Genomic DNA, 27,976 nt, shown 5'->3' with positions numbered 1-27,976 from the left:
CCAGTCTCCCAGTGCTAGATTTCAATTGACATAAGGAACATTAGTTCTTGGTGGAAGTGTTATTTCTTACAAGTTAATGTTCACAAGTGTATTCAATCACCTGATAGACTACCGGTAAATTGAAAAAAGGAGTGATTACAAACATTGAGCACTAGATGTCACTGTTTGCGTTATACAAATTTACATGAATTGGTTCTTTGTATCAGCATTAACAAAATTATTTAAAAAAAATGGAAGACCATTCCAACTCTGCTCTTAAGTGCTGTAATTACAATTCCTCTATTTATCAGGTCATTCAAATTTTTTCTCACAATGCAATGCCATCAGTAAAATGCATTTTGTCCTTTCTAAACAAAACTATGTAATGATATTTACAGATACAAATAAGCAACATGTATAAACTCCAACCTTTTGTGTATACCAAGGGAAATATATCATAGCTTACTGTTCCCTACATCTACGTGATTATTAACCCCCCACACACACACACACACACACACACATTATATATGGTGCAGAGAGAAATTGAAAAGTTGCAAGAAGGATATTGGTCAATGTGTCATTCAATTATTATTGTAATAAGTGAATATGAGCATTACCTGTTCCATTACATTTGGTACATTTACATAAACGGAAATTCATGAATATTCCTAGACAGAAATATTTAAAGAAGAAAATTTACACACACAGAGCTACTGTGGGAAGAAATAACAGTCACACAAATTGTGAGCAAGTAGCCTAAAAGAGCAGTAATCTGCTCTGAAAAGCAAGCAAACATATTTCCATTGACATTTCTTGGTGAAAGTGTTATTCCTTAAAGTAAATGTTCACAAGTGTATTCAATCACCTGTTAGACTAAATAGTATTTTGTTCCTATATCTATACTGGCATTTTATACCTTTACTGTCTCATGAGGTTCTTTGTATTATTTCCTTCTCTATTTGTGCTCCTGAACTATACTGGGCATTCCCTTACTACTGGAATTTAAGATCATAATATTTCTTGTGTGTTGAGAAGTGCATTGTCTAGCCCACCCTACCACTCTGTTTGTTATATAGGAATATTTAAAGATTTTATATACATGTACACTGTTGACTGATATCAACTGTTCCAAAGCTAAGAACCTTAAGAAACTCCCACTCAAAAATAAGAAAGTGACATAGTACGTTTGAAAAAAGACCTAAGTCAAATCAAGTTCAACCCTTCTACCTAACCTTCCTACTCTTGATCCAAACGATGATGCACAAATACATGGATTGCAATATACAAAAACCTACATGAGAAGTATCTATACAAAAAATGTTCAAGAAGAAAGATAGTTTTTACTGCCTATTAGCAACACATATAAAACATATTCATATAATGACTAACCTATTAAGAGATGCACCAAGAAAGTGTTGCAGGCTTGTATGATTATATTTCAACCATGTATTTGATAATAATATATTTTAATTCCATTTAAAAACACCACAGTGAAGACATTATTCTCGACGTATATAGGACATGGCAGTTTCACCATCATCAGTCCTCTCAGGAACAGAACAAGGTATACCGGTAATTTAGAAGAAGATTGCAAATACAAGTAGTGAGTTATTCATGCTGACGTGTAAAATTATCTGCATAAGGCACTCATATTGCTCTAAAATTGAACCTGGATCTCACATAGTAGTGCTTTTTCAAATAGCAATATTATAATATTTGTTCAGAAGTTTTAGAGATTGTCTTAGACTTTTAGAAACCAGTGTGGGTCCATTCACTAAAAGGCAGAGTCGGACAGAATGTTTTCAGGAGAGTCGTGGTTTTAACTCCCTATTCATTCTGAAGGGGCAACAATGTCAAGTTCCTCTTGTAATAAGGAGCCGACACTGTATAATGCATAATTTAATGGGTATGGAGGTGACTATGAAATCTTGATGATTTAACTAGAGAGTATTCCTAATACTGTGCCGGCCAAGCTCTTCCGGCAGCAGAAGCTCAGTGGGGGCTGGAAGCATCCTTAAGATATGCTATATGCTGGCGCTGAGCAGAAAGGACAGCTGGGCAAAAGTGAGTGACACTGATAACACTGTAAATAACACTGTAAATTGTTGGTCCTCTAATAATGTGATACTTTTTATTTTCTTTAAAACCACATACATTTTTTTTGCATTGAGTTTATTTACCTTCATTTCACATGATTTATAAAATAAATAAATTGTGACCCATTCAGTTCTAATCTGACAATTCAGTCCTAATAAATTACTTATTCTCTTTAGAAAGGGACAAGTACCACAGGGCATCTGTTGTCCTTCACCCTTTTCAGCTCATAAACCTCTCAATAAAGTGGCCAACAACAGCACCATAGCGGCCATTCCCTTCCACACTCGTCCAATAATATTTTATTGCATACAAACCACAGATATTCAAACAAAAATGAAGACAACACATAAAAATGTAATAGAACTATTTCATATATTTATTTGAAAAATACTTACAAAAGCAAATGTTTTGACACTAAAATATTTAATTTTACTCTAGATGTTAACATCAGTGGGATTAAGCATGCAGAAATAACAGTCTTCTGTTATGAGCATTGCTACAATTACTGGAGGGAAAGATAAGGTTGGGGAGGGCTTACTTAACAACCGTGGCATTGCCCTCACTTGATTCCCACCGCCTTTACAGTAGTCAAGTTTTGTGCTTAACTCTATCCATCAACGGTTCCAGTCCACAGACCAACAAGCTACACGCTGGTTTGTTGTATTGGGTGTCTCTGGAAGGCCAATTACAGATGTGCATGGTCTGCCAAGTTTAACCCCTTTGCCTGGCAGGAGATCCCAGGCCCTTGCGGCAGCAAAAAACATTCCAAAAAGAGTTAAGGGAGGTCTAGGAATACTATGTGTCCTGTAGGACTGTAGTGCATGGATTAGCGAAACGGATAAGGTCCTTTGGTCATAAATTCACCAACAAGGTTACCAACATATAACTCCAAACAACTCAATGTTTAATCTAACACCACTGCAACATATGACTATTGCTAACTGAAGCAGGGCCTGAAAGACTGAAGGCAATGGCTTCGGAAAATCTAAGTAGTTTATTTCTCTTTTACTGGGTTTATCTTAGAAACCTCTTGCCGCTTTTAAATTCTCCTTTAAGCAATTATTGCTGGGCGAGCACCATGCTAACAATGTATAAAAATCAATTGCTCGTAATATGTATTGTGTGGAAGAAATGTCTGTCAGTAATTCAGACCCGAAGTGGTTGCAAGCTCCCTAGACAAGCATTTCTGAAACCGTATATACTGATCCCAGTGTAAGTTCATTGCAAATCCTTCCTAGACCACTTGGGTACATGGATTCCAATTCTTGCTGGATAAACTAACATAAGGTGGCTCTCCACAGGAATAAAGATGTTAAAAGAAGACTGGCACTCATTTTGTTTTAGAAGAGATTCAGTTGCATTACAAAGCATAGAATTCTGATGGAAACTGCAAATTTGGCAGTACCTAATCAGGAAAGATGCTTCCATGATTGGCTGGCTGAATGACAAAAGTTATTGACCATTTCTGTGCAAGGCAAAGGCTCCTCTCCAGTTAGATGTCCCATACACATCAGAAGCAGATGAAAAGGTCCTATGGGGCGAAAATACTGGACGAGGTCTCCTACCACCTAACTGGGGTGCAAAACTGTTTTGTCTCCAGTCATCCTCTGGTGGCATGTCAACCCTCTTTGGGCTTTGTGTTCTAGGCTGAGGCATGAAGGAATTTTCCCATGTGTCTCCTCTACCCATAGAAGAACTACGAGGCATTCTAAATGTATTGTACCCTGTGGTGGTTTGTGGCTTGCAATTCATTGTAGAGGGTTTATAGCCTCTGAATCCGGATGTCTGCTGTGAGAGGCCAACCTGTGATCTTCTGCCTGGTGAGCCTATGGAGCCACAATTCACCATGTGTTGCTCAGATGAAGATATCTGACCAGACCATAGAAGACAACCTGGAATATTTTGTTCTTCAGCTCCTGCGTCTTGCCAGTGGTCGACAGACCTTTGTGGTGGACTGGAGTGTAAACCAGGACTGAGCTTTGGTACCCTTGGCAGAGTTGCATAGCTCAGTGCCATGTTTGAATATTTGTTGCTTCTGACAATTTCACCCCGGTCAGGCATAGCCAAAAGCTTTTTGAAGTTGGTACCTCCTTAAAGAAACAACACAAAACAAGGAAAGGAATGGGGTTGAAGAATTGTGACATGAAAGAGATACATCAGAACATCAGAACAACTTATAAATAAACAAGTAAATACATAGCTACCAGGGAACACGGATATTGATAGGGATTATGGGCAATGCTTCTAATCTACAGACAAAATAGCATCTTATTCTCATCTTGTTTGTTAGTAATTGCTGGAATGGGTAAAAATATCTATAAATATTCTGAAATCAAGAAAAAGCAAACAATGTTACTACTATGTTCCACTGTCCTCTCTCTTTACTCATGTCATGCCCTTCCTAACAGCAGTGTTATCCACCCTAATCTCCATTTTCACTCCCAGTCTGTCCTCCTCACTTACCTAATTTCATACTTCATCTTCACACTTTGTTTGAATAAGAATTAGTGTAACTGGACATTTACATAGTTACATAGTTATATAGGCTGAAAAAAGACATTCGTCCATCAAGTTCAGCCTTTCCTATATCGGTTAATTTGTTGCTGTTGATTGACATTGATTTGTTTTATATTGAAACAAAAGTATTGTAAGTGTCATGCCAGAACCGTTCAGCTAAATGGAACAGTATGATCCAAACTGTTACCACTAATATAATGACTCTAATTCTTCAACAATACATACAATGCTTGAAGAACATTTGTTGAAAAGCCTAAATTTGCATTTTGTCTATGGACCATAGTAATCATCTTTCTATGCTCATTCAGGTGAGGTCTAATACAATCAGTTAGCATAACTGTGGACATTTATTGCTTATTCATAGATCAATAAGCCCCACATTATCACTGTATCTGTGCAGTACATTCATAGGCATCCAAATTATTATTTATAGGTCCAAAACATGTGGTTCTGTGTTTACAGGACTTATCCCTGTACAATTTTACAATAATTTCTAATATGTTACATTTATATAAAGTGAAATCCCACATTACAGAGACATGATAGTTATTGGAGAGGCAGCCCACATATTGGTTAATAACACATAGAATAGGTTGGGTAAAGCAAACGGTTCCCAGATGTAACAAGTGAAGGTGTCTACAAGATGACAAATAAGTGATGTGAGAACATGCAGGAAGGATTCTGTGAGATTACCTGGTGGTCTGTGTGTCTCACCCACCATGCTGGGCGCCAGAACCTCATGGGATGGGTGCTGCAGCTGGGTTGGGTAGTGCTGGGGTTCATAGGATAAGACAGAAGGATTGTGGGTATAAGGGTGGGAGGAGGAGCTGTGAGAGCGATGGCTGCTGTCCATAAGCGATTTCCTCTCATTGGATGCCTCCTTTTAACAAACGGGACAGAAAAAAAGAAAAAAATATACAAATGAACAAGATGGTTAACATGAAGCAGGATCAAATACTGTATTAAAGCACATATTGCATAACAAGGAAGGATAACATATAACAACGCATCAAGCCCCACTCAGTATACTGCAGTACACCTAATACACTGCAGAGGTGATCATATGTGCTGGGAGTGTATCTACAATGTTTACCAGTTACTGACACTGAATAATTTAGAGGACAAAATGCAAGAACTGAAAAAAGCTAACTCCCCCAATGGAGACAAGACATATGTGGGAAGGATTACATGCATACAACCAACTGCATGATTACAACCTAAATATATCCAGTTGGTATGATGAACTAAAGGACAAAAAGCTATAAAATGTACTTAAAAGATTCTCAAACAGAACAAAAAAACCTTGTTATGTTACAAATGTACATGCATCCTCGGAAGCATGTTAAAAGCTGGTTTGTTTTATTGAAGCTATACTTCTCGTTAAATATGCCCAATGAATCTTACAAAAAGAAAAAATGCCACATGCTGAAGCTGGTGCTTTGGCTGGCTTGGGCTTTTGGAAGTGAAGTCGCCTGATAATTTCAGATAAGAATTACAACCTTGCTACTGTCTGTCTCAAAGTCGTTGTCTAAATTTGATGGGAATTACTCTAAGACAAGAGGTAAGTAAAGATAAAGATTTTTCACAGTTCAACATATTGCTAAGACAGTAGCAGGTGCTACCTGTGTTGACATGCTAACCTGGCACTTGAGAATATTAAACTCGGCCAATGCATGTTGCAGGATTTTTGCCAACATGACATGGTAAAATGATGCAGCTTCATGCACTGGTTTAGTCCATACACAGCCGATCTAGACAAACCCTAAAATACGTCAATAATCACATAAACAGACCCTGGCCTTCATGTAGATTGACTGGATCAAAACTAAAAGTGACCAACTTATGATTGTGAACAATACAAAGACTTTCATGGAAAGGGAAGAGGTGTTCCCAAATATTAAGGAATGCCTGATGCATTTCAATGCATTTCGTCACTTAATGCTGGGTCCTACCCCCAGGAAATCATGCGGGGGGACCGATAATGAAGAAACCCCCCCCAGTTAGAGGCACTCGCCTTGGGCGCAGCTGCAAGGAGTGCGCAGCCGACCGATCAGCAGTTGTAGACTGCCCCCCCTAATCGAAACGCTGTACGCCGGCGGAGGAGAGAGAGGTGCGCCGAGTGGTCGCTCATGAAAGTTTTCAGGAACCCATCTTACTCCTCTGCTCTGGCAGCCACCCGCCTCAGCGGTGCCCTGACTGCGGTGGTGGGAGCGCGAGGTGTCTATCTCGGTGCCGGTGCTCCACGCTGAGCACCGGAATATGATGTCATATTCCAGCACTCAGCAGTGAAGCTGCGATCACCTCGGCAGAGCAGCAAGACAGAGGCACTGCGCTCCCACCACAGGACTTCAGCAAGGTAAGTGAACGACAAAGGGGGGGAGGGGGTAGATAGTGAGAAGAGGGGAAAGGGAGTAGATGGTAAGAAAGTTGGGATAGATAGTAAGAAATGGGGAGTAATAAGAATATTGAAATAAAGAGTGAGAAAGCGAGAGAATGAATCAATTGTGTGAATGAGTAAGAGAATGAATGAATGTGTGGATGAATTGTGTAAATGAGTGAGAGAATGAATGAATTAATGTGTGTATGAATTGTGTGAATGATTAGTGAATCGTTTTGTGTAATCTGGGTGCTGGTCAGGTTCTATGTGGAGAATGTGGATGCCAGGGCTGGCTTTTGGGGTGTGCAACCTGTGACCTATGCCTGTAATTTAGGGGGTTTATTTATCCCTTTAATGCTGAGTTTACATGTGATTTCCAGTTGATCTATACCTGCTAAACTGGGTTTGTGTGTTATTCTGTTGATCTGTATCTGCTATGCTATGTTTCCATACATTATTTATGTATGCCTGCAAATACAGGGTTTGTATGTCTTATTGAGCTGATTTATACTTGGAGTGCTGTTTCCATGTGTTGTTTATTTGATCTATACCTTCAATCCTGAGTTCACATATGAATTTCAGTTGATCTATACATGCAAAGCTTGGTTTGTGTGTTATTCTGTTGATCTATACCTGCTATGCTATGTTTTCATACATTATGTATACCTGCAAATATAGGGTTTGTATGTCTTATTCAGTTGATCTATACATGCAAGTGCTCTTTATATTTGTTGTTTATTTGATCTATACTTGAACTACAGAGAGGAAGGAAAAGAGTTGTGGCTTAGTGAATGAGGGGACAAAGGGACTCTGAGAGATCATCTCCCCCCGTAATCATCCCCAAAGTCACGGTAGGGTCAGAAGAAGGGAAGACTGCACTGACTCTCACAGTCAACCCCTAATCTGCAATCAGTGTGGCAAATAGTGGTATGGGGTATGGGAGCGGAGGGAGTGATTGCATGCTAGGAAGCGTGGAGGGGGCCCAAGGAAATGCTTTCCTCGGGTCCAATTTTTCAATATTAAAAAAAAATTTTTTGTTAACAAGGTATGGCCCCCCATATTTAATGTATTAAACGTACATTATTTGTACCAGTGTTTCAAGATATATATTACTGTACTTGTTAGCAAAAAAAGAGATGGGGACACTCCCCTGTCTGCAGAAAGCAGCATTGCTACAACGCTACAAAATATGAATGCCCAATAGTCCCACTGTGCATTGCCTTCCAGTAAGTGTCAATGTTGACAAATGCCTGAAGGTCTTTGGAGAAGAGAAGAGACTCAGGAGGGTCTATCCAGACACTGCTGGGATCTCTGATTGCTTCCACTGCTGGCTGATCTATGTAGCCATGCTTACCGATCATAATGTGATCAGTTCTGTTTATTTAAATTATATATAAATAAAAAACATTAAATAAACTTTATAGGGAGCCCAGTGATGTCATGTGATATGAGAGATCCTAAATAATTACCCCAATATCCCTTAGCCTTACCACTTCAAATATTAAAAACTTACCTCCAAACATGCCAGTAGTAGTAATATATATATATATATATAGGGTAAAAATATGTAAAAGCTGAATGTGGCCCTCCAGAACATAAAAAATAATGTATGTGGGAGTGTTGCTGTTTAGCAGAACATAAGCAAAATTGCAAAAAATGTATAGGCACCTTAAACAATACAACTTTTTGACCAACATAAATATAACACTAAATTATATAGTTAAAACTATTATCAATATTTGCATGTGAAAAGCTATAAATTTAAATCTCGAAGGACATGCATTTAATTGAAAGAGAGCGACCACACGTATGTGCAGTAAAATAGAGTTCTGACCCATAAGAAAAACTATTAAATAAAACTTACTTACATGAAAAGTAAGATATGCACAATTGTTATCCTGAGCTTTGACTATTACTTATCTGACTGCAGATCACTGCCTGCTGTCTGCTACCTGCTATCGCCACCTCTATCTGACAATATAGGAACCTGCAATATCTACATGCACTGGCAGATCTTTGTGTTTTATGGACACTGCTGGTGCCTGTACTGTTGGAGAGTGGTAGCAGTTAGCAGGAAGTGATCTATGGGAAATAAATATGACTTATATACTTAAATACTTAAGATAATGATTGTGCAAATCTTAGTTTTCAAAAAGTTTGCTTAATTATTTTCTTAAGGGTGAAAAATAAAGTTTAATGTCACTTTAATGAAATAGCCACTAGTACACAACTAAATGCACTTAAATTTTAAATGCTTGTGAAATTATTTAAAATTTTAATAATTTAAACCTTTTATTTAATTATTAAATAGGGGCATTAACATACTTTGCAATAAGAGAGTAAGCCAAGAAGTTAGTAGGTAGCCCCTAAGAAAGTTCAACATTTAGAGCAGGGCTGCAAAATTCAAGTAGTCGAGGGACACAAACAATGCAGGAATTTTGTGTATATTTGCCTTAAAACAACCAGTTTAACAAATTTGAGATATCTGCGCTCAAGTTGTGATATCCAAAAATGGTGACCTGTTTGGCGCACTCAAGAACTGGAGTCGTGCACTAGAGGAAGAAAATTCTTAACTGGAACTTGTTTATGCAAATCTGTTACATAATTCCTTTTTCTATAAGATGGACCAAACCATTTGGTGTAGGATGTGCTACTTACAAAACTTTGAGAAGAGACAAGAGTGTCTTCTCTGCTAGTGATGACTGTCCCACTGAGGCTCCGGGCCAGGCGCCGGAAATGATCTGCACTGTACAGCTCGTCGTCCTCACACTCCCTGGTTTGGTCGCTGACGTGAGTGACCTGCAGGTGCACACACAAATGCAATGTGGCAGGAACACACATTGTTTACAGCTTACTAGGGTAAGTGGGTCACTAATGCTATTGCTACTTGGCAAAACAGCTTCTGCCAAGATTTCCGTGCATGAACAATTTCCAAAGAGTTTGAAATTCATAAAAGTGAAATTTTAGTGTAAGATATAAAGCACATGGAAAAAAAAAATTCTGTGAGTATGTAACAAGGTATACAAAAGTGTAGACTGGCATTAAAAAACTATACATTCTATATAGCAAGATTTTTTTTTCCCCTGTTATTACCTTGGTGGTACATGCCTGAAAACTCAGGTACACAGCAAAAGTGAAAAAAGTTTATTACAGAAAAACTTAGGGAGGGCAGAAGAATTGTACCAAATTATCTGTAACTAGAATCAATGTTTCCTTGCCAAACTTGGTGGCACATAATGTGAGATTTACAAGAGAAAAAGAGTTAGAAAAAAAATAAAGGCATCAATGAGAATCGGTAAGGAAAGTCCTTTCATGGCCAGGTCACTCAAGCTGTAAGTTTTGGCAAATGTTTCCCATATACAGATCTCTTCTGGAGAGTCTAGATAGACTTCAGATATGAGGTGACCATAGCCCTTGTGGAATGGACCTTGAGCCCCAGAGAGGTAAGCAGTAAACTTGTGTAATCCAACTGGCAAGGTCTGGTAGGTTGTCCTTCGTTCCAGCCTCAACCCAGTCCAGTCCTGGTGATAACCAACTCCAATCAGAGGGACTCTGTGTACAGGGTGTATTCCTAACCCCTGACGACTTTAGATGTAGGACTATCGCATCTGTGTGTCCAGGAGATGAGGCGCTGTCACCATGCTGTGTATTAGCTTCCAACGGAACTATCATACGCCGTGAGGATCAGCAAGTGTTTGAAGAAGCGCTACGTGCCAGAACAAAGATGTCTCGCCACAGAAGGTGACACCGCTTCTATACAGTTCTATGAGCACCCGGAGGTTGCTCTTAGCGGTGGGGGTATGTCAGGATTCCACCCTGCTAGCCCGGACCATGCATAATTATTTCGCTGTCATGTCCATTTACTACCACTAGTGGCCACCCTCCTCCTTCTGGAGTGCTCAGAATCAGATAACCAGGTACAGCTGAGCCTTATTGCCTGATTGAAGCCCTGCCTTTAAAAGATCTGCCCTGCCCTTCAGTCAGGGCCTTTGCATTAACGTGTTTGAACCGCTCTGCTTTGGCCCTGTACCCGACCCTGTGTTATTCCTAGCCGTCCGCCCTGCCAGTGGGCATCCTAGCCGTCCGCCCTGAAGGAAGGTGAGATTACTGTCTTCTCCAGCCTTCCTGGATAACCTGATCTGAGGAAGGAGCACCTCAACCATGGCTGCTGGCATCCGTGGTGATGACCAGAAGCACTGGTGTCAGCCAAGATCTTCTGAGGTCAACCGGGCCTCGTCTAACCACCAATGCAGCGAGGAAAGAATCTGTAAGGGAAGTCTTACATTTTGATCTAAAGATGCATTGTGACCATCCACTCAAGAGAACAGGAAAAAAGAGGCGGTCTTATACTTGCTAATGCCCAAAGAACACTGTATACGTGAGCAGAGCCATGCATATTCTGAAGCCTGGTCGAATATAAACTATTAGTTCGGTCAGTTTGTCTTGCTTGTGCTGAGGTAAAAAAAAAAAAGTTTTCTCAGCAAAGTGTTGAGAATGAAACTTAGGATAGTGATGTGCCTGAAAGGAACAAGATGAGATTTGTCCCAGTTCACCAGTCAACCTGTTTGCTGGAGTACAGAGAGGGTGATGTGAAGAGGATCGTGCAGCTGAGAGTGGGAACCGGCATGCAGAACGTCTAGGTATGGGAAGACTGGTATACCTAGACTCTTGATATGTGCTGCTACTGCTGACAGCATCTTTGGGAACACCAGACATAGGATCTATCGTTCCTTCTCTGTTTCCATTGTCTTTGCTGAAATGCTTGATGATTGACGAAAGGATTGACAGCGCTTTCTCACCATTGATCTCTTCTGGGGCATCCAGTGTTTTCGCCAGTAGTCTTCTTTAAATGGTGGTTTACACTATATGGACAAAAGTATTGGGACACCTGGCCAACAGGGACTCCTCTTATGACATTGCCATCTAAATACATAGACATTAATATCTAGTTCTCCCTTTTGCAGATATAACAGCGTCCACTCTTCTGGGAAGGCTTTCAATAAGATTTTTTTAGTGGATCTGTAGGAATTTTGTTCACAATCTCTATTCAAGTTCATCTCAAAAGTGTCCCATGGGGTTGAGGCCAGGGCTCTGTGCGGGACAGTCAAGTTCTTCCACACTTTACTCATCCAACAAATGCTCTACTGGATAAATGGGCAAACATTCTCACAGAAACACTCCAAAATCCTGTGAAAAGCCTTCCATGAAGAGTGGAAGCTGTTATGGTTGCAAAGGGGTGAAAACAACATATTAATGTCTGTGTATTTAGAATGCCCTGTTGGTGTAATGGTGAGATGTGACAATACTAACACCAAACAGTGTGATCATAGTGTCCAGCAAGCCTATACAGGAGGTCAAAACATTTTCCCCCTTATTTTTTTATGGCCGCATAATGACTAGCCAGACCTGAGGCTAAAAGTGCCACAAGGGCTTAGCTAGAAACCTAGACCCAACCTAGGGTCCACAAAAAAAGCCCTACTTCAAGTGCCACCAGGGTTGGCAGGGAAAATCTAGTTAACTTATTTTGGCCCAATAAACTCCCTTTATCTGCAGGTCATTGAATTCATGACATTTTAGGTGCCTTTCTCCTGCTAAAACTACATATTGAGCTGTTTATTTGCAATGCTAATGAAGTCCTTGCTTATTCCACAAAATCCTCACCATAGATGTTCAAAGTGTATAAGATAAGAGAGAACTCTGTGAACATTACATTATATGAAAACTAGAACTGTTATAAAAAGGCAAACAATCCAATAGAAGACCAGATTTTAATGTGATACTAGAGCAGAGCAGTTGATGTAAGATTGTATGTAAACTCATGCCTAAATGTATTCGTCTGTCTCATTTGTAATATTGGTATGCCTTAATCAAAATGGATTAAAAATGCTTCTTACAATTATAAAAAGCTTAGCCAGGTGCGAGTTCATCAGAATTACATTGTGATGTGACAAACACATAGACAGCTAATAAAAAACAAACCCCAACACCCATATTAAATACACTGGACCTGGCCATTTCCCAGATATGTTTGTTACCTTAGATACAGGTGAATCTGTAGTTCCACAGAGACTGCGCTCTATATCTGCTGTGGGTGTCCTTGATAGACCTTTGCCACCAGCAGTCTGCATCTTCCTTGTTGTGTTGTCAAGAACTAAAAGGGAAAACAAGGACAAATACATGATCTGAAATACAATAAAACAAAATGATTCAAGTCATTGTAATATGCTGTCAAAGCATAATCTCATCCAAATAATAGACCTCAATGCTATTTCTAAAATATCAGAAACAGATGCACACAAACCAAAATAATAAGTAAGGAACTGAGTGTGCTTTTTGGATGCAGCCGGGTCTAGTCCTGCAGTGAAGACCAGGGACAAGATTGTAGGAGGAGATCAGCATACTTTTCCCGCCATAACTCTTAATGAAGCCGATACCTTCCTTTTAATATAAATATGCTTTGAACAAGTGGTCAGCTCCTGGCATTTTCCAAAAATGTGTATTAACGCAGATCTTTATATTTCTCACTCAAACAGTGCTAGCTACCTGAATCTGACCTCTGTTTTTAATAGCACTATATACCACCGTACGTAGTGCCCAATTCAATGAAAGAAGCAGAGTGGCTATTAAGGAGGAGGCTTAATTGCCATTTAAATGGTGGTTCACATAAGATTACCGGGTGAGTATGTAGAAACCCTTTGTAAACTGAGTGTTCAAAAAATGTGGCGATTACAACATATGGCAAATTCTGTTAAAACATGGATAGAGATTGTTGCAACAAACTACATTTCTTATAATAAAGATGATTTTTCATCTTTTGTGGTATTATTGATTAAGGCACTCACGTGGCTTCTGTCTTTCATTTTCAGACCTCCATTGCGCAATCCTATTAGGACCAGCCTGTAAACTCCTGTTATATAAGGTGTCCAGCTCTGAAGTCTCTTGATTTGTCTCCTTCCACTCCTGGCGCAAATCTAATGAGCTCTTTGACAAGCCATACTTTACTGGATGTGACCAAGGCGATAAAACTGGGCGATTTGTGCCATCCACATGGGCACTATAATACTTGTTGACATTCTCTGCCCATTGGTCCACAGGCCCAGAGACTGGCAAATGAACAGTGCTTCCAAATTTTACCTTTTTTTCCCCTTTGTACAACATTTTTCCATGGTTAACTGAACTATTAACTTTGTTAATATTATCATTAATATTTTCAGGTAATTCTCCTGTGAAGACAGCAATATTCTGGTTATGAATATTTGTGTTAGAACCATTTATGGTCAAAGATTTATCTTGGCAGACTTGTTCTGTGCAGTTGGCTTTGTTTTCTGGAACTATTACGGGCTGGGAATTTGACTCTGTGTGTGAAGTATTCATGGATTCCTGTATTTGTGCTAGTGGAGGCTTCTGCTCTGGATTGTCAACACCAGTACAATTCACACCTAAACTGTTTCTCTTTGGTGAACCCCCCTGCAACTTCTGAAATTGTTCTGCTAGAGACCGCACTAACCCCTTACTCTTAGGTGCCTCAGCCTTGCAAAGTTCTGCATTGCCAGTTTCAATTTGTTTTTCCAATGAAATGCCATGGCTGTTGACTCTTGAGAACACACTGGCTGAGGGAAGGTGGAAATTGGTGGAACCTGTCGGAGCGACTGAAACACAAGAACCAGTCTGATCAGTGGTTGTATGACCTTCAGTACTAACAGATTTGTTACAATAGCTCGGTGGGTTGCTTCTATCTGGAGACTGAGCCTGTGTTCGCCGTGCCCAGGGGAATAGCAAGGATGGTAAAGATCCAGACTTAATGCCATTGCGTTTCACCTTACGTAGTGATAGAAAACCATCTTTAAGCTCATGTTCCTCGATCAGCTTACTGCCATTATCTGGATTCTCATCACTTGTCCTCTCAGTCTTTGTCATACCGTTTTGGAGGCCTTGGGTGAAATCCTCTGTTATTACTGCTTTGTTAACTAAGTTATGCTTAGGAGGTGAGGCGGTACCACGAATATCAGGATCTGTAGATGAAGCAAGGTGTTTGGAAAATGGTTTGCTATATGAGCTATGGTCAGAAGCTGATAAATTGGAAGACTCAGAGGACAATGGAAGCAACTCATGGCTAGTAGCAAACGAGTGGAATAATGGAGCGGATGCAAAGTCCTCCTTTGTGTTTGTATCCAGCAGTACCTGTGGGTTCATTGGAACTTGGTCCGAGATAGCCTGGTCACTGCAACGACAGGTGATAATTAAAGTAATTACTTCACAGAAAAAAAACAAATGTTATTTATTGAGCAGCCATAGAATTTAAGAATAAGGAACAATCTCAATCACGTGGATGAAAGCATTAAAATTAAGAACTTACAACATGACGCAAGTAACACTGACATGGATCGCACGATAGTGAGGTTAATGTAGCAGATAACCAAATATCTTTAGTAATGGATTAGTATGGAAGCCTGCTGGTGTAATTTGGACAGATTTTCCTTTCTTTTCACATATAGCCTAATTTCATTTAATTAGCCAAATGAAGTCATGTAGCAGGAACCGTAAAACAATTATTTAAAAAAGAATGTGTCCAAAGGGAAAACCTTAGCTAATATTTAATATCTAAATTATTTTTCTTGAAATATAAGGTAAAATAAACAGTTTAGTTAATTCATTCCTACTTAAGGGAAGTTAGACAGCAGCTACCTTGTAGATTGGCTTAAAGCTCCCCCCTGTGGCAAGGGGTAAACTGACGGCGGTGGTAGTGGAATTGTCGGCTGCTGCATGCGGTCCTGAAGACTCCGAGCGTTTCGAATACACATTTGCAACTTCTTATTTGCTAGGGCTCTGCAGTGTGTGCTAGATCTGGCATCATGCATGGCAAGTCTGAATTTAGCTAAAATGCAAAAGAAAACATAGCAGAGACAGATGCACGCACACAAACCAAAATAATAATAATAATAAAGAAATTAAAATTTAAATGCAAAAAGGAGCATAAACATGGACCCATGCAAAATAGAGCAAAGAAAAATTAAAAATGTTCTATATTAGTTCATCAATAGTGAACATTATGTAAGCAATGCATTTATAAAATGTTGACTGATCCAACATAAGTGGCATGAAACAAACTGGCAGCAGGGGATAAGGCTCGCTTTAAAGGAACAGTCTAGTCTCCAAAACTGTCTTTATTTTAATAAAACACTGTAGTCCATTTTGCATGCACCATAATTAATTTTACTGTATGCAAACTTGGCCACGCATTCTTTGGTTACTGGAGTTAGAATTAAGAGTTCTGTCTGATTTATGTCCTCCTCAGTCTTCCTTTACAGAAACCAGGAAGCATTTGTGTGTAAACCTTTTAACCACGCTCAGTAACACCCCCACCTAAGTCACGGGAGCCACAGCCAACCACATGCATTGAAGCAAAACACCAGCATTCAGATGCATACATGTGATTGGTTGATACTACTACTGACTAGAATAGGTGTTCTACTGAAGATCTGCAGGAAGCATACTCAGGTATGCTCTTAGCTTTCAGTAGAGGAGGATTTCAATGAGACAAATGTCTCGTTTTCCAATAATTAAAGAATGCATGCACCAATTTGCATGTCATAAAATGAACCGGAGTACATGCAAAGCTGGGTCCAATATCCATTTAACATGAGAAAGGGCTAGAGTGCTCCTTTAATAACAGTTGAACATGAAAGGAACTTGCCAAACAGTTTTTGCTTATCACAGATATTTTGAGTGTTGTGGATTGTTCAAAACAAAGACCTCCAACATTCAAAATCTTAGAAAACACACTAGAAGGAAACAAGAAAGCATTTTAATAATATCTTTAAGTTGATAGACATGTCAAAAGCAAACAAACTGCAAAAAAAAAAATTCCAGGACATATCACACGGTTAAGCTAAAAAGCCTGGGTAAAGGCATGGGGCTACTAGCATACCGTACCTGATTCCTAAATTAAATGCAGGATTATATTTCTCCCCATCTCTAATTTAGTCCATGCTTCACAATCAGTAGAAAACGCAAATCCTTGTTTGCATTTAAAGTATCAATGAAGTCTATCCTGACTTTACTGTAAACTTTGGTGTGACATTTTCTGGTAAATGGGTGTAGATCACATGATTGTAAACGCTACGTTGTGTAAAGTTAGTTAAAAAATCACAATGACAACCAAAATGCATTTTTATTGAATGCTCTACTACACAAAGCAGCAATTTACATTTATAATTATACAGAATGTCTGCACTTTAAAACTTGCCACTCTTTACTAAAATTGCTCCAGTAAATCTGCATTTAAGAAAAGGAAAGGTAGTTTCAACATTAGTTGTGGATTCAAAACTTCCAGGATGTTCCTTTTTGTCATCAAAATCAAGGATATATAGCAGTATTAAAAAGCAAAGCACTTCAAAGGACATTAACTTCTTTCAGTGAACTATGTAATATAAAACATTTTTTATTCAATGTTCTGAATATGATCATAAGCATTTTAGCATTATAATTATGGGGGGAAAAAACTCAACCATTATACAGACTGAGCATGTTTTTTTATTGCTATGCCAGAAGGAACTGTCAGTCCTTCCAAGCCTTCCTCTCATATGACATCACTGCTGTTTTCTAGCATAGCCTCATAACATTTGTCCGGAAGCCCCTCAGCTGCTGAGCTTTTCAGATATCATAACAGGTGGCTCTTTAACTCGCACCGGTCTGAAACATTGATGGACCCACCTGTGCTTATCAGCAGGAGCAAAATAACATACACATTAGCTCTTTGCTAACAATTTTGGACCAGCTCAGGGGGGAAGTCCTTCTCTGTGTGCTCATCTAGCAACCCCTAATGAGTGGCACCCGGGGCACCCTGAGCGTAGCGGAGTCACGTAATACGAGGTTGCTCACAGCAGGAGAAAAGGTTGTGTTTGGTGTAAGGGACCCCTTAGAGTGTATAAGTGTTTGTATGTATGTGTATGTATACGTGTGGGAGAGCATGGAAAAGGTTGGCACTGTACAAACATGGCAAGCTGTGTGGGGACAAAGATGGCACTGATACGGTACTTGAGGACAATTATGAAATTGGGGAACAACAATGTCAGAGGCAAGCTGTTTGGGCACAATGATGGAACTAAGATGTTTGGGGACAAAGATGGCACTTTATGTAAGGCGCAAATAGTGAGTCAATATAAAGTTACAGCGGTTGCTATTACACACATCATGGACTGACCACGTGCTAATTCAACCAATTTGAGATCTGTGATCTTGCTAGTATTGTTGACATGGATGACTGATCTTGGTGAAAGTGGTTAAATTTACACTCTTAGTTATTTTATTTAAAGATTATTATGTCTTGAACTAATAAATATTTGAAATGGTGCACACAACGACAAAATATACTTAAAAGTACTTGGTATCTACACTTAATATACAGAAAGGAAGAGGTGGAGCCCAAAGAGAAGGGAGTAGGACTGAAAGAAGAAGGGGTAGAGTTTACAGTGGAAGGGTTGAGTCCTTTTGGCAGAACAAAACCTAAAGCAACGTGTGCACCGGTTTTCTACAAATACTAAATAGCTGCTCCTTTCATTTAGTAATTCTTAAATTAAGCATCAGAAGTTTTTAGTGATAGACATGAAATATAGCCCACCAACCCCGAGCATAATGGTATATATTAGACATGCGGTTTAATGCAATACACACTGAAAGAGGAGCAGTGGATTTAGTATGAGTTACTTACAAATAGCTTCGTTACACAGGGCCAAAGCAGAAGAGTAATCTCCTTTCTGTTCAAGCCTCAGTGACTGCTCAAACACTGAATCTGCTTCTTGCATGGATCGCTCAAAGCTGTCATTCCTTCCTGTAAAGTCCACAAATAAGATTGTCCACACTTTAACTTCTTTTTTGTGGCTTTTTAGTGCAGTTGTGTAGTTTGTGTCAGCCTCGTTATTGTTTAAGGTGTTCACAAGAGCACTTTCAAAAGCTCCATTTAGTTTCCCACTATGTATCCCAAAAGCCTGTACTGGTTATGAAGTGTGTGCTTCATTGGAGGAACAATACATTTTAACTGCTAGCTTTTTTTGGGCAAGCGCACCACATACCACAAATGGATCCATTGTAAAGACCAAGCACGTACATATTACATACAGAATACTCTAGAGAGTACTTGATAACAAATGCTTAAACTGGTCCCCATGGGCCAGCATTGAACAAAAGATAGATGTTCGTGCATTTACACATTAACTTTGTATATCAGTAAGTTATGAACCAAGCATTATTCTAAAAGCCCAACTTCTCTGCAGTTGTCATTTACTGGATAAAGACAGTCAAGCTAACCTTTACTTAGACATCATATCTGATTACTACAACAAGGACTGGCCCAAACAGCAAGAACATTCTATCGGTTGCTCAAACTACTTTTTATACATAACCTCCAATTAAACTATCATTTCTGATAATGGTAAAAAGAACAAAAAAATAATAATAAAAACAATAAGGTATGTGGTTTTTACCCTGATTTTGTAATTCATCCAAATCCAAAAATCGCCTAGGCCGAGGGTTAAATCCCATAGCTGCTTCAATCTCTTTCTCACGTTTCCAACGTAACTCCTGCTCTCGCGCTCTTCTTGCTACTTCCTCTTGTAACTCATCAAGCTCAGTTTTTAAAGGCACAGGGCCTTCTACTCCTGCTGTCAAATAAGTATAACACTGTGTGAAAAGATCCTAATCAGCAATGGGAGCAATACTGAGAACTGCTGCGGTTACATTATGCATCTCCTAATATTACAGAAAATACTTTCTCACTAAATAAAAGGGCAAGTTCCATTAGGAAAAAAAAATCTTGAACATAAAATACAGTGCTGTACACAGTGATGTAGTTTAGCTTTCACATAATCCTGGTTTTATCTCATAAATAAGCTCCCATTATCTGCAGACCAGGAGGCGGCCATTGTTGTCAGTCATGTGATACTCTGAGTAACTTTCCCTGCTGTAACACCACACTGGGATTATTCTTTACGGCAATGCTAATGAAATTGGCTCCTATGTAGACTGATTAGTATAGTGTCTGCCTGGGTGATTGACAATGATGTTTCACGCAGGGAGTATAAGGTGTCAGGGTGTTTGTTGAGTAGAATGGCCTAAAATAACACATACAAATTCTGCAGTATGCTGAAAAAACCAAGTAACCATGTTTACAGATTAACCCCTTCGTGACAAAGGCTGATTTTACTTTTTGTACCCTTCGTGACAATGGCCGTTTTAACATTTCTGCGCTGCTCGTGTTTAGTTGTAATTTTCTTCTTTCCCGTTTACTGAACCCACACACATTAGATATTGTTTTTTTCAGGACAAGAAGGGCTTTCTTTAGATGACATTGTTTTGATTGTATCATATTATTTACTACTAAAAAAAGTATAAAATATGGTGAAAAATTTAGAAAAAAATGACTGTTTCTAACTTTTAGTTGAAAAATCTTTTACTCATCTATAAAAGGTAATGAAAAAACCTGCTAAATGGATTCTACTATTTGTCCTGAGTTTAGAAATACCCAATGTTTTTATGTTTTTTTGCTTTTTTCTACCCATTATGGGGCAATAAGTACAGGTAGCGTTTTGCTATTTCAAAGCCATTTTTTCCAAATCTGGTAATTCTTCCCCTCATGTGCCATTTCGGGTATCTTTGAACCCGGCCAATGCAATTTACCCCATCAAATCATATATTTTTGAAAACTAGACAGCCCAGGGTATTCCAAATGCTAGTATTTTAACTCTTTCCATGCACCATATCTACCACCAGTTTTTGTCAAACTTTGTGGTAGTCATTTTTTTGCATTTGTTTTGTCACACACATTTTACTTCAGGTATGAATTAAAAGGTTCTCGTTTATGTCACTATCACAAAACACCCCAATATGTGTTCAGCAACATCTCCTGAGTACAGCGATACCTCACATGAAGGATTTTGCCTGGCCGTTTGGGGGCAAAAGGGCCACATTTGGGGCATGCGCATTTTTCAATGTTGAACTTTGGCATTTGGGGATCCACTGCCCATGCCCCATTTGGTACATCTTTGAGCCGGGCCATTTCAGTGTGCCCAATAAACCCATATATTTTTGAAAACTAGACACCCCAGGGTATTTCAAATGCTAGTATTTTAACTCTTTCCATGCACCATATCTACCACCAGTCTTTGTCAAACTTTGTGGTAGTCATTTTTTTGCATTTGGTTTTCCACACACATTTTACTTCAGGTATGAATTAAAAGGTTCTCGTTTATGTCACTATCACAAAACACCCCAATATGTGTTCAGCAACATCTCCTGAGTACAGCGATACCTCACATGAAGGATTTTGCCTGGCCGTTTGGGGGCAAAAGGGCCACATTTGGGGCATGCGCATTTTTCAATGTTGAACTTTGGCATTTGGGGATCCACTGCCCATGCCCCATTTGGTACATCTTTGAGCCGGGCCATTTCAGTGTGCCCAACAAAACCATATATTTTTCAAAACTAGACACCACAGGGTATTTTAAATGCTGGTATTTTAACTCTTTGCATGCACACATTTTACCACCAGCATGTTTTCAAAGTTTGCAGTAGTATTTTTGTGTGTGTATTTTTCCCACACACACCTACTTTATGTATGAATTTACAGCTCCTGATATATGCCGCTGTCACACGACACCCCATAATGTGTTCAGCAACATCTCCTGAGTGCAGTGATATCCCACATGCATGGGTGTGTCATTTTTGTGGGAACTAAAAGGCCACATTTGGTACGTGTGCATTTTTCTAATTGGAAATTAGGTGTGTGGCCATCCTTCCCCCGGTGTTAATTGGGACGTTGTTGAACCTGGCCAATTCAATTTACCCCATCAAATCATACCTTTTTTAAAAGTAGACACCCCACGGGCATTTAATATGCCAGTATTTTAACTCTTTCCATGCGAGAATTGTTTTAAGCTAATATGCTAATTTTAGGACTTGCTCACAAAAATATATTTTTTATATATATATTTTTTTTTTTTGTCTTTTTTTAAAAAAAAATTTTAACTTTTTTTTTCAACTTGGAGGTTCCCCTGATAGTGACATCAGTGGGAAATGATTTTTACATTTTACTAGTTTTTTACTATTTTTTTTCTAATTATTATAAATTTTATTTTATTTTTTAATTTATTTTTACTAATCACACTGTGATTAGAAAGCTGGCTTCCATTGACTTGCATGGTGAATGCAGTACCTGTATTCAACCTGCAAGTGGAGCCAAAGTTCTCTAGATGGTCTGGACCGTCTAGCGAACTTTTAAAATTTGTTTGTTCCTGTTACAGGGCAGCGGCCATCTTGCTTGATGGCGAAGATCATCGGCAGCTGCGGCTGTGACCGCTCTCCGGAGCGGTCACAGCCCATCGAAAGGTAAGTGTTTGGTGTCGCTGGATGCCTCCTGATCGAGGCATTCCAGCGACACCATTTAAGTTTAGGAGGCGATCGTCGATCGCCTCCTAAACGCTTTTAATACGGGCGTCCGCCGCCATACAAAGTATGGCGGATGTTGACGCCCCGTGGAGGGGCCAGAGATGGCCCCTTCGTTCTGATAGCGGCGTTGCTGAATGCCTCGAGGTCGAGGCATTCAGCAACGTTTTTTGGGTGCAGAAAGTGAAAACAGATCGCTTTCTGCACCCGTTTAAAGACGTGCCGGTCCTGGCACGTCAATTGTCGTAAAGCACATGCTTTTCCGTGTCGTGCCAGGACCGGCAATTGTCGTTAAGGGGTTAAAATACTGTATGCAATGCATACACCATAACTGCAGTTCTTAACCACACTCTCTTTACATCAAAAACACGACTCATCAACATAATAATCATGTTTGCTTTGCAGTAATTACACAAAATTATATATACAGAAAACAGCTGAACCAAAAAATCTAACACTCTGACCCAAACAAGTACATCAAACGAGTCTTCGTGACGAGCATAATAACTATTGCTACCAAACAGAACTAGCTTACATTAAAATCAGAGTTGGATAACCATCACCACCGTCATTGGTTCTGCTGAAACTCTCATCAGTCACAGCCACATGCTTGCTAAAACAAACGGAGCTATCGTCCAACAATGGGGAGTATTATACTTGCCGAATAGTGAGAGAGGTCCATATGCCAACGAGAAAAATACACTGGGAATGGGGACTAAATTAATTAATCAACAAGACACAACCCCTGGATGCCATATGCATAGTGAAGACATCATGAGAAAAAAAAAAAATGACATCAATGATCGGAAGAGAAGTACCTTTACTGTTCTGTTTTTTTAAGGAGATTTTGCAGAGAGGATGGTAGATACATTTAACAGCCTCCCATCAGGGGTAGAGGGTAATACAGTAAGGACATTTAAACAAGCACCGGACAGGCATAAAGCTATAATGAATAATTGAACAAATGTCCTCCACTGCACATAGTACACCAAGGAAGATACAATACATTTATCTAATTTTTTAATTCCATGTAACAATGCTGTTTTTATTTTTACTTTGCTAAAATAAAAGTAAAGATTCCCATCCTCGGTCTCCTGTCTACAAGTTTCTTTTTGTAGTCTTCTGTTGACCGGACAAGTAGAGAGACTTGTTCTCTGTGACTGGTGGAATTATATAGCCAGTGTCAGTACATCTCTCTAGTCTCGATTTTGAGAACATGTACAGTGGCAACATACAACTGTGGGGATGTGGAAAAATGGTCAGGATTGAAGGAATGGTGGATGGCTCTAAATAAAGGGAAATTCTTGAGGGAAACCTTCAGTCTTCCAGAGATTTGAGATTGGGACGGAGGTTCACTTTCCAGCAGGGCAATGACCCTAAGCATCCTGCTAAAGCAACACTCGAACGCATTAAGGGGAAACATTTCAATGTCTTGGAATGGCCTAGTCAAAGCCCAGACCTCAATCCAATTGAGAATCTGTGGTATGACTTAAAGATTGCAGTATTCCAGTAACACCCATCCAGCCTGAAGGAGTTGGAGCAGTTTTGCCTTTAAGATCACAGTGGCTAGATGTGCCAAGCTTATAGAGGCATACTCCAAGTGACTGCAAAAGGTGGCTCTACAAAGTATTGACTTTTGAGGAGGTGAATAGTTATGCATGCTTTCAGTTTTTGTGGTAGGCATGTTGTGTAAATCAAATGATACAAACACCCAAAATAGGACAAATGTCAAGTGGGGGTGAATACTTTTGCAAGGTACTGTACTTTGGCATCTTATGTAAACCCACACATAGATGCTCACAGGTTCCGTGCCTCCTGGGATATCTCGTTTTTGTTTCATTCACGTGTTCCTCAGTATCCAGACCTCATGCCTGACCTTGAGTGCTCTTGGCCGCAGCCTTCTTTGCTCTTTGACCTACCCGACCTTGCTCTTGTCCTTACCATCTTGAATCTGGCCTGTTTGATTCTGATAATAAACTACCCTTGATACTGCCTTTTCTTTCCCTTCAGCTTCAGGATCACTTTAACACCATTATTCTTTGCATTTAAAGAGGTGTAAGTTTCTTAAGCAATCTAAGACTTCTAGGTAGAGAATAGATAAATGGATATAAAGATCCAATGTATGTCATCTTTTGATTCCTTATCATTACATGGCATACTGCTACGTTTTACATAGCGGTGGATAAAGAATCAAAAATCTATATCTGTATTTTTCAGGAATTGCTAATGTACATTGGAGACTTTACACAGTTTTAAATTTGGAATGTTCATCCACACAAATACACAAACCCATACAATTATAAGGCTGTCTAGGGTTTTCATCTTACCCATATGCGAAGGGTGGACCTTCACCCAGACACTTGAGGCTGAATCTGCCATATCCAATGCACTGCTGCTTTGGGATTTGGGGATATTTCGCCAGGTGGGTGCCGCGGCAGGACTTTTTCTTGAATGATATTCCCTTAAAAAGATATTCATCTTTATTATTCAGCTAAATGATAAAACTGCCATAAAATATGAAAGCTTAGGGTTAATCTGCATATCTAAAACTGCACATAAGCAATATGTACATTAATATGTACTGTAAAAATGCACATGCATTAAACCGAGGCTGTAGGGAAAACAACAAATTTGTATTGTATTTGAGATTTTACATTGTTAATGACTAAACTCTAAATAGATTGAATATTTACCGAAAAGCACTACAGTTTTCTGATAAAGGCAGGTCCATGCTAATAGGGCTATTGCTGTTCCTTTCACTACTCTCGTACCCAGACTCCATCCTCTGAATAAGGCGAGGTTGTTGGTGCTCAATAAGGTGTGGAATGCTCCGGCCCACACCCCAACTCCTGTATTTCACACACTGATGCGTCTCTTTTGCATCATGCATGGCATGATCGTGCATATCATTAACGGTCAGTTCTTTAGCTTTTATGAGAAGGAAAATGGAAGAAAAACACAAGAATTACAAAGCAGGTAAAATTACTTACAAAAGAACCAGCAACTCATCAAACCAATAACCTCACATAGCAACCCATGTCTGGGTGATATTATGCAACAATGTAACAAACAAACATGTAATATCATACAGGTCAAAACATCCAGATCTGTGTGGATAAAATGCATTTAGGTAGTTGCACTAATCACTCGACTATTTCAGACTGGCAGTATTTGTGATGGAAAATAACTATTAACAAAAGTTAGCACTAGCAAAGCACTATCATTAACCCCTTAAGGATGGAGCCTTTTTTTTGTACCCTTCGTGGTGCTTATTATTAGATGTAAATTTACTTCATATTTACTGTACCCACACAAGTTCTATATTTTTTTTTCAGGAAAAGAAAGGCTTTCTTTAGATACCATTATTTTCATCATACCATATAATTTTTGGTGAAAAATTAAGACTTATTTGAAAAATCTTTTACTCATCTACAAAAGCTAACGAAAAACTGCTAAATAGATTTAGAAATCTTTTCCTGAGTTTAGAAATACCCAATGTTTTTTTTATGTTTTTCTGCACATTATAGGGTAATAAGTACAAGCAGCATATTGTTACTTAAAACATTTTTTTTTTTTCAAATCTGGTCATGTTGCCTCATGTCCTATTCGAGACATCTTTGGAGCTGGTCAGTTCAATTTACCCCATCAAACCATATATGCTTGAAAACGAGACACCCCAGGGTATTTCATACTGGTATTTTAATTCTTTGCATGCACACATTTTACCACTAGCCTTTGTCAATGTTTGCAGCAGTATTTTTGGTGTGTTTTTTTTTCCCCCACACATTCTACTTTAGTAGGAATTTACAGCTCCTTGTATGTTTTACTGCCAAACAACACAAAAATATGTGTTCAGCAACATCTCCTGAGTACAGCGATACCACCAATGCATGGGTTTGTACGGTTGTTTGGGGGGGGGGGTAATAGGCCACATTTGGTGCATGTGCAATTCAGTTACCCAAATTGCAATTTTGACATGTTGAAAATTCTGCCCCATGTCCTATTTGGGACATCTTTGAAGCCGGCCAATTCAATTTACCCCATCACACCATGTATTTTTGAAAACTAGACACCAAGGTATTTCAAATGTTATTCCTGTTCATGCACTAATTTTACCACCAACCTTTGTAGTAGTGTATTTTTTGTGCTGAAAAAAGTGTGCATTTTTTTTGGAATGTTGACATCTGGTCAGCCTGTGGCCATGTCCTTTGGGACATCATTGAACTTGGCCAATTTGCTTTACATCATTAAATAATACTCTTTTCATGCAAGGATTTTTGTTAAGATATAAATTCTAAATAGAGTTGTTTTTTTAACTATCTTTTTTTTTTTTTACTAATCACATTGTGATCAGGGGTTAAAACATACATAGACAAAAAATAAATAAACTCACCTGAATCTTCATTGAAAGGACTGAGCGGACAGTATCCAGTGTTTTTCCTCTTTTCTGATCTGAAGACGCTATCTACATTTAATGGCTCACGAGTAGGACGCCAATTCGGACGATACCTATTGGATACATTTGACTTGGCCTCATTGTTGCCACTTTCCATCTCCCAGTCCCGAGGTCGCACAGTCAAGCTTGATGGAGGTTTGATTTCTGTCTGATCCATTCCACTCCCTACATGATGCACGGTTTGTGATGTCTGTGATGCTTGTGATGGTCTGCTATGTATCATATTGCTAACAGTAGCTTTAAAGTCTCTGAGCCTGCTTGAGCTGCTGGACAATTTAAGGCCTGTTCTGGGAGCCTGCTTCTCCTTTAATGTTTCACCTAATAAAAAAAAAATGTAATATCGGTAAACTGGGAAAATGGGAAAAAATGTAACGTAATGAAAATTCTTACTTGGCAATTTCCTTCCTTGTGTATCCTGCAGCAGAACTAAAAGGTGAGATGTAGCTCCTCTTCCCACAGGTAGGGCAGGGAATCAACAAAACCAGCACCTCCCAACGCCACTCTCAGTGTATTAACAAAGCCAACAAAGTATTATGCAAAAGAACATTTTATTGAGAGGAAACAATATAGTGCTGCCGCAGGATACACTAGGAAAATCATTTCTCAGGTAAGAATTTAATGTTTCCCTTGTGATCCTCAACAGCACTAACAAGTGACATATAGGTAAGCAGAAAGGGTGGGAAATAACAGACGTTTCTGCTGCTGAAATATCAAGTTGTCTCCCAAAAGTGTGAAACAAAGACCAAACTGCCACTCTACAGACCTAATCTGGAGGCACAACTGCCAGTTTAGCCTAAGAGGTAGCTACCGACACTGAACACTGTCCAACACAGAGCCCGCCAAGACAGCCCTTTGGTTATATGATGAGAATTTAGCCACAAGAGAGAAGCCATAGAGCCACCCCATACTCTGAGGAGAAACGTCCGTAGAGAACACACCCTGGCCAAGGAACAGACATCTTTGATGCTGATGGAACAGGAGGAATGTTTCAAGAGATCTATGGTCAAGTCCTGAAGATGTCGTACCTTCTCTGGTGGAAGGAAGGCCTGTTGCCTTGTGTGTCTATGACTGTTCTCAAAATAAGTCTTTAGAAGGGAAGCAACTGGGAC

At 39.3% G+C, this 27,976-nt stretch overlaps 1 protein-coding gene across 1 annotated transcript in view; it reads right to left on the bottom strand.

Moving 5' to 3' along the window:
- Positions 1 to 3,531: 3,531 nt before the first annotated feature.
- Positions 3,532 to 27,976, bottom strand: part of LOC149298896 (ubiquitin carboxyl-terminal hydrolase 54-like) — a 51,563-nt gene continuing 27,118 nt past the window's right edge. The window contains exons 12-22 of the mRNA XM_089486758.1: positions 26,805 to 27,185; positions 25,105 to 25,339; positions 24,739 to 24,872; positions 19,456 to 19,632; positions 18,684 to 18,803; positions 15,659 to 15,848; positions 13,816 to 15,194; positions 13,009 to 13,124; positions 9,632 to 9,772; positions 5,290 to 5,476; positions 3,532 to 4,169 (exon numbers count right to left, since the gene is read on the bottom strand). Coding sequence (XP_089342884.1) covers positions 3,532 to 4,169; positions 5,290 to 5,476; positions 9,632 to 9,772; positions 13,009 to 13,124; positions 13,816 to 15,194; positions 15,659 to 15,848; positions 18,684 to 18,803; positions 19,456 to 19,632; positions 24,739 to 24,872; positions 25,105 to 25,339; positions 26,805 to 27,185 — 3,698 coding nt within the window. The remainder of the gene's footprint in view (positions 4,170 to 5,289; positions 5,477 to 9,631; positions 9,773 to 13,008; positions 13,125 to 13,815; positions 15,195 to 15,658; positions 15,849 to 18,683; positions 18,804 to 19,455; positions 19,633 to 24,738; positions 24,873 to 25,104; positions 25,340 to 26,804; positions 27,186 to 27,976) is intronic.

Source organism: Sceloporus occidentalis, unplaced genomic scaffold (genome assembly GCF_023333645.1).
Source record: "Sceloporus occidentalis isolate IW3139 unplaced genomic scaffold, rSceOcc1.0.p SCAF_30, whole genome shotgun sequence".
Lineage (NCBI taxonomy): Eukaryota > Metazoa > Chordata > Lepidosauria > Squamata > Phrynosomatidae > Sceloporus > Sceloporus occidentalis.
This window is presented reverse-complemented; position numbering and strand designations above follow the sequence as displayed.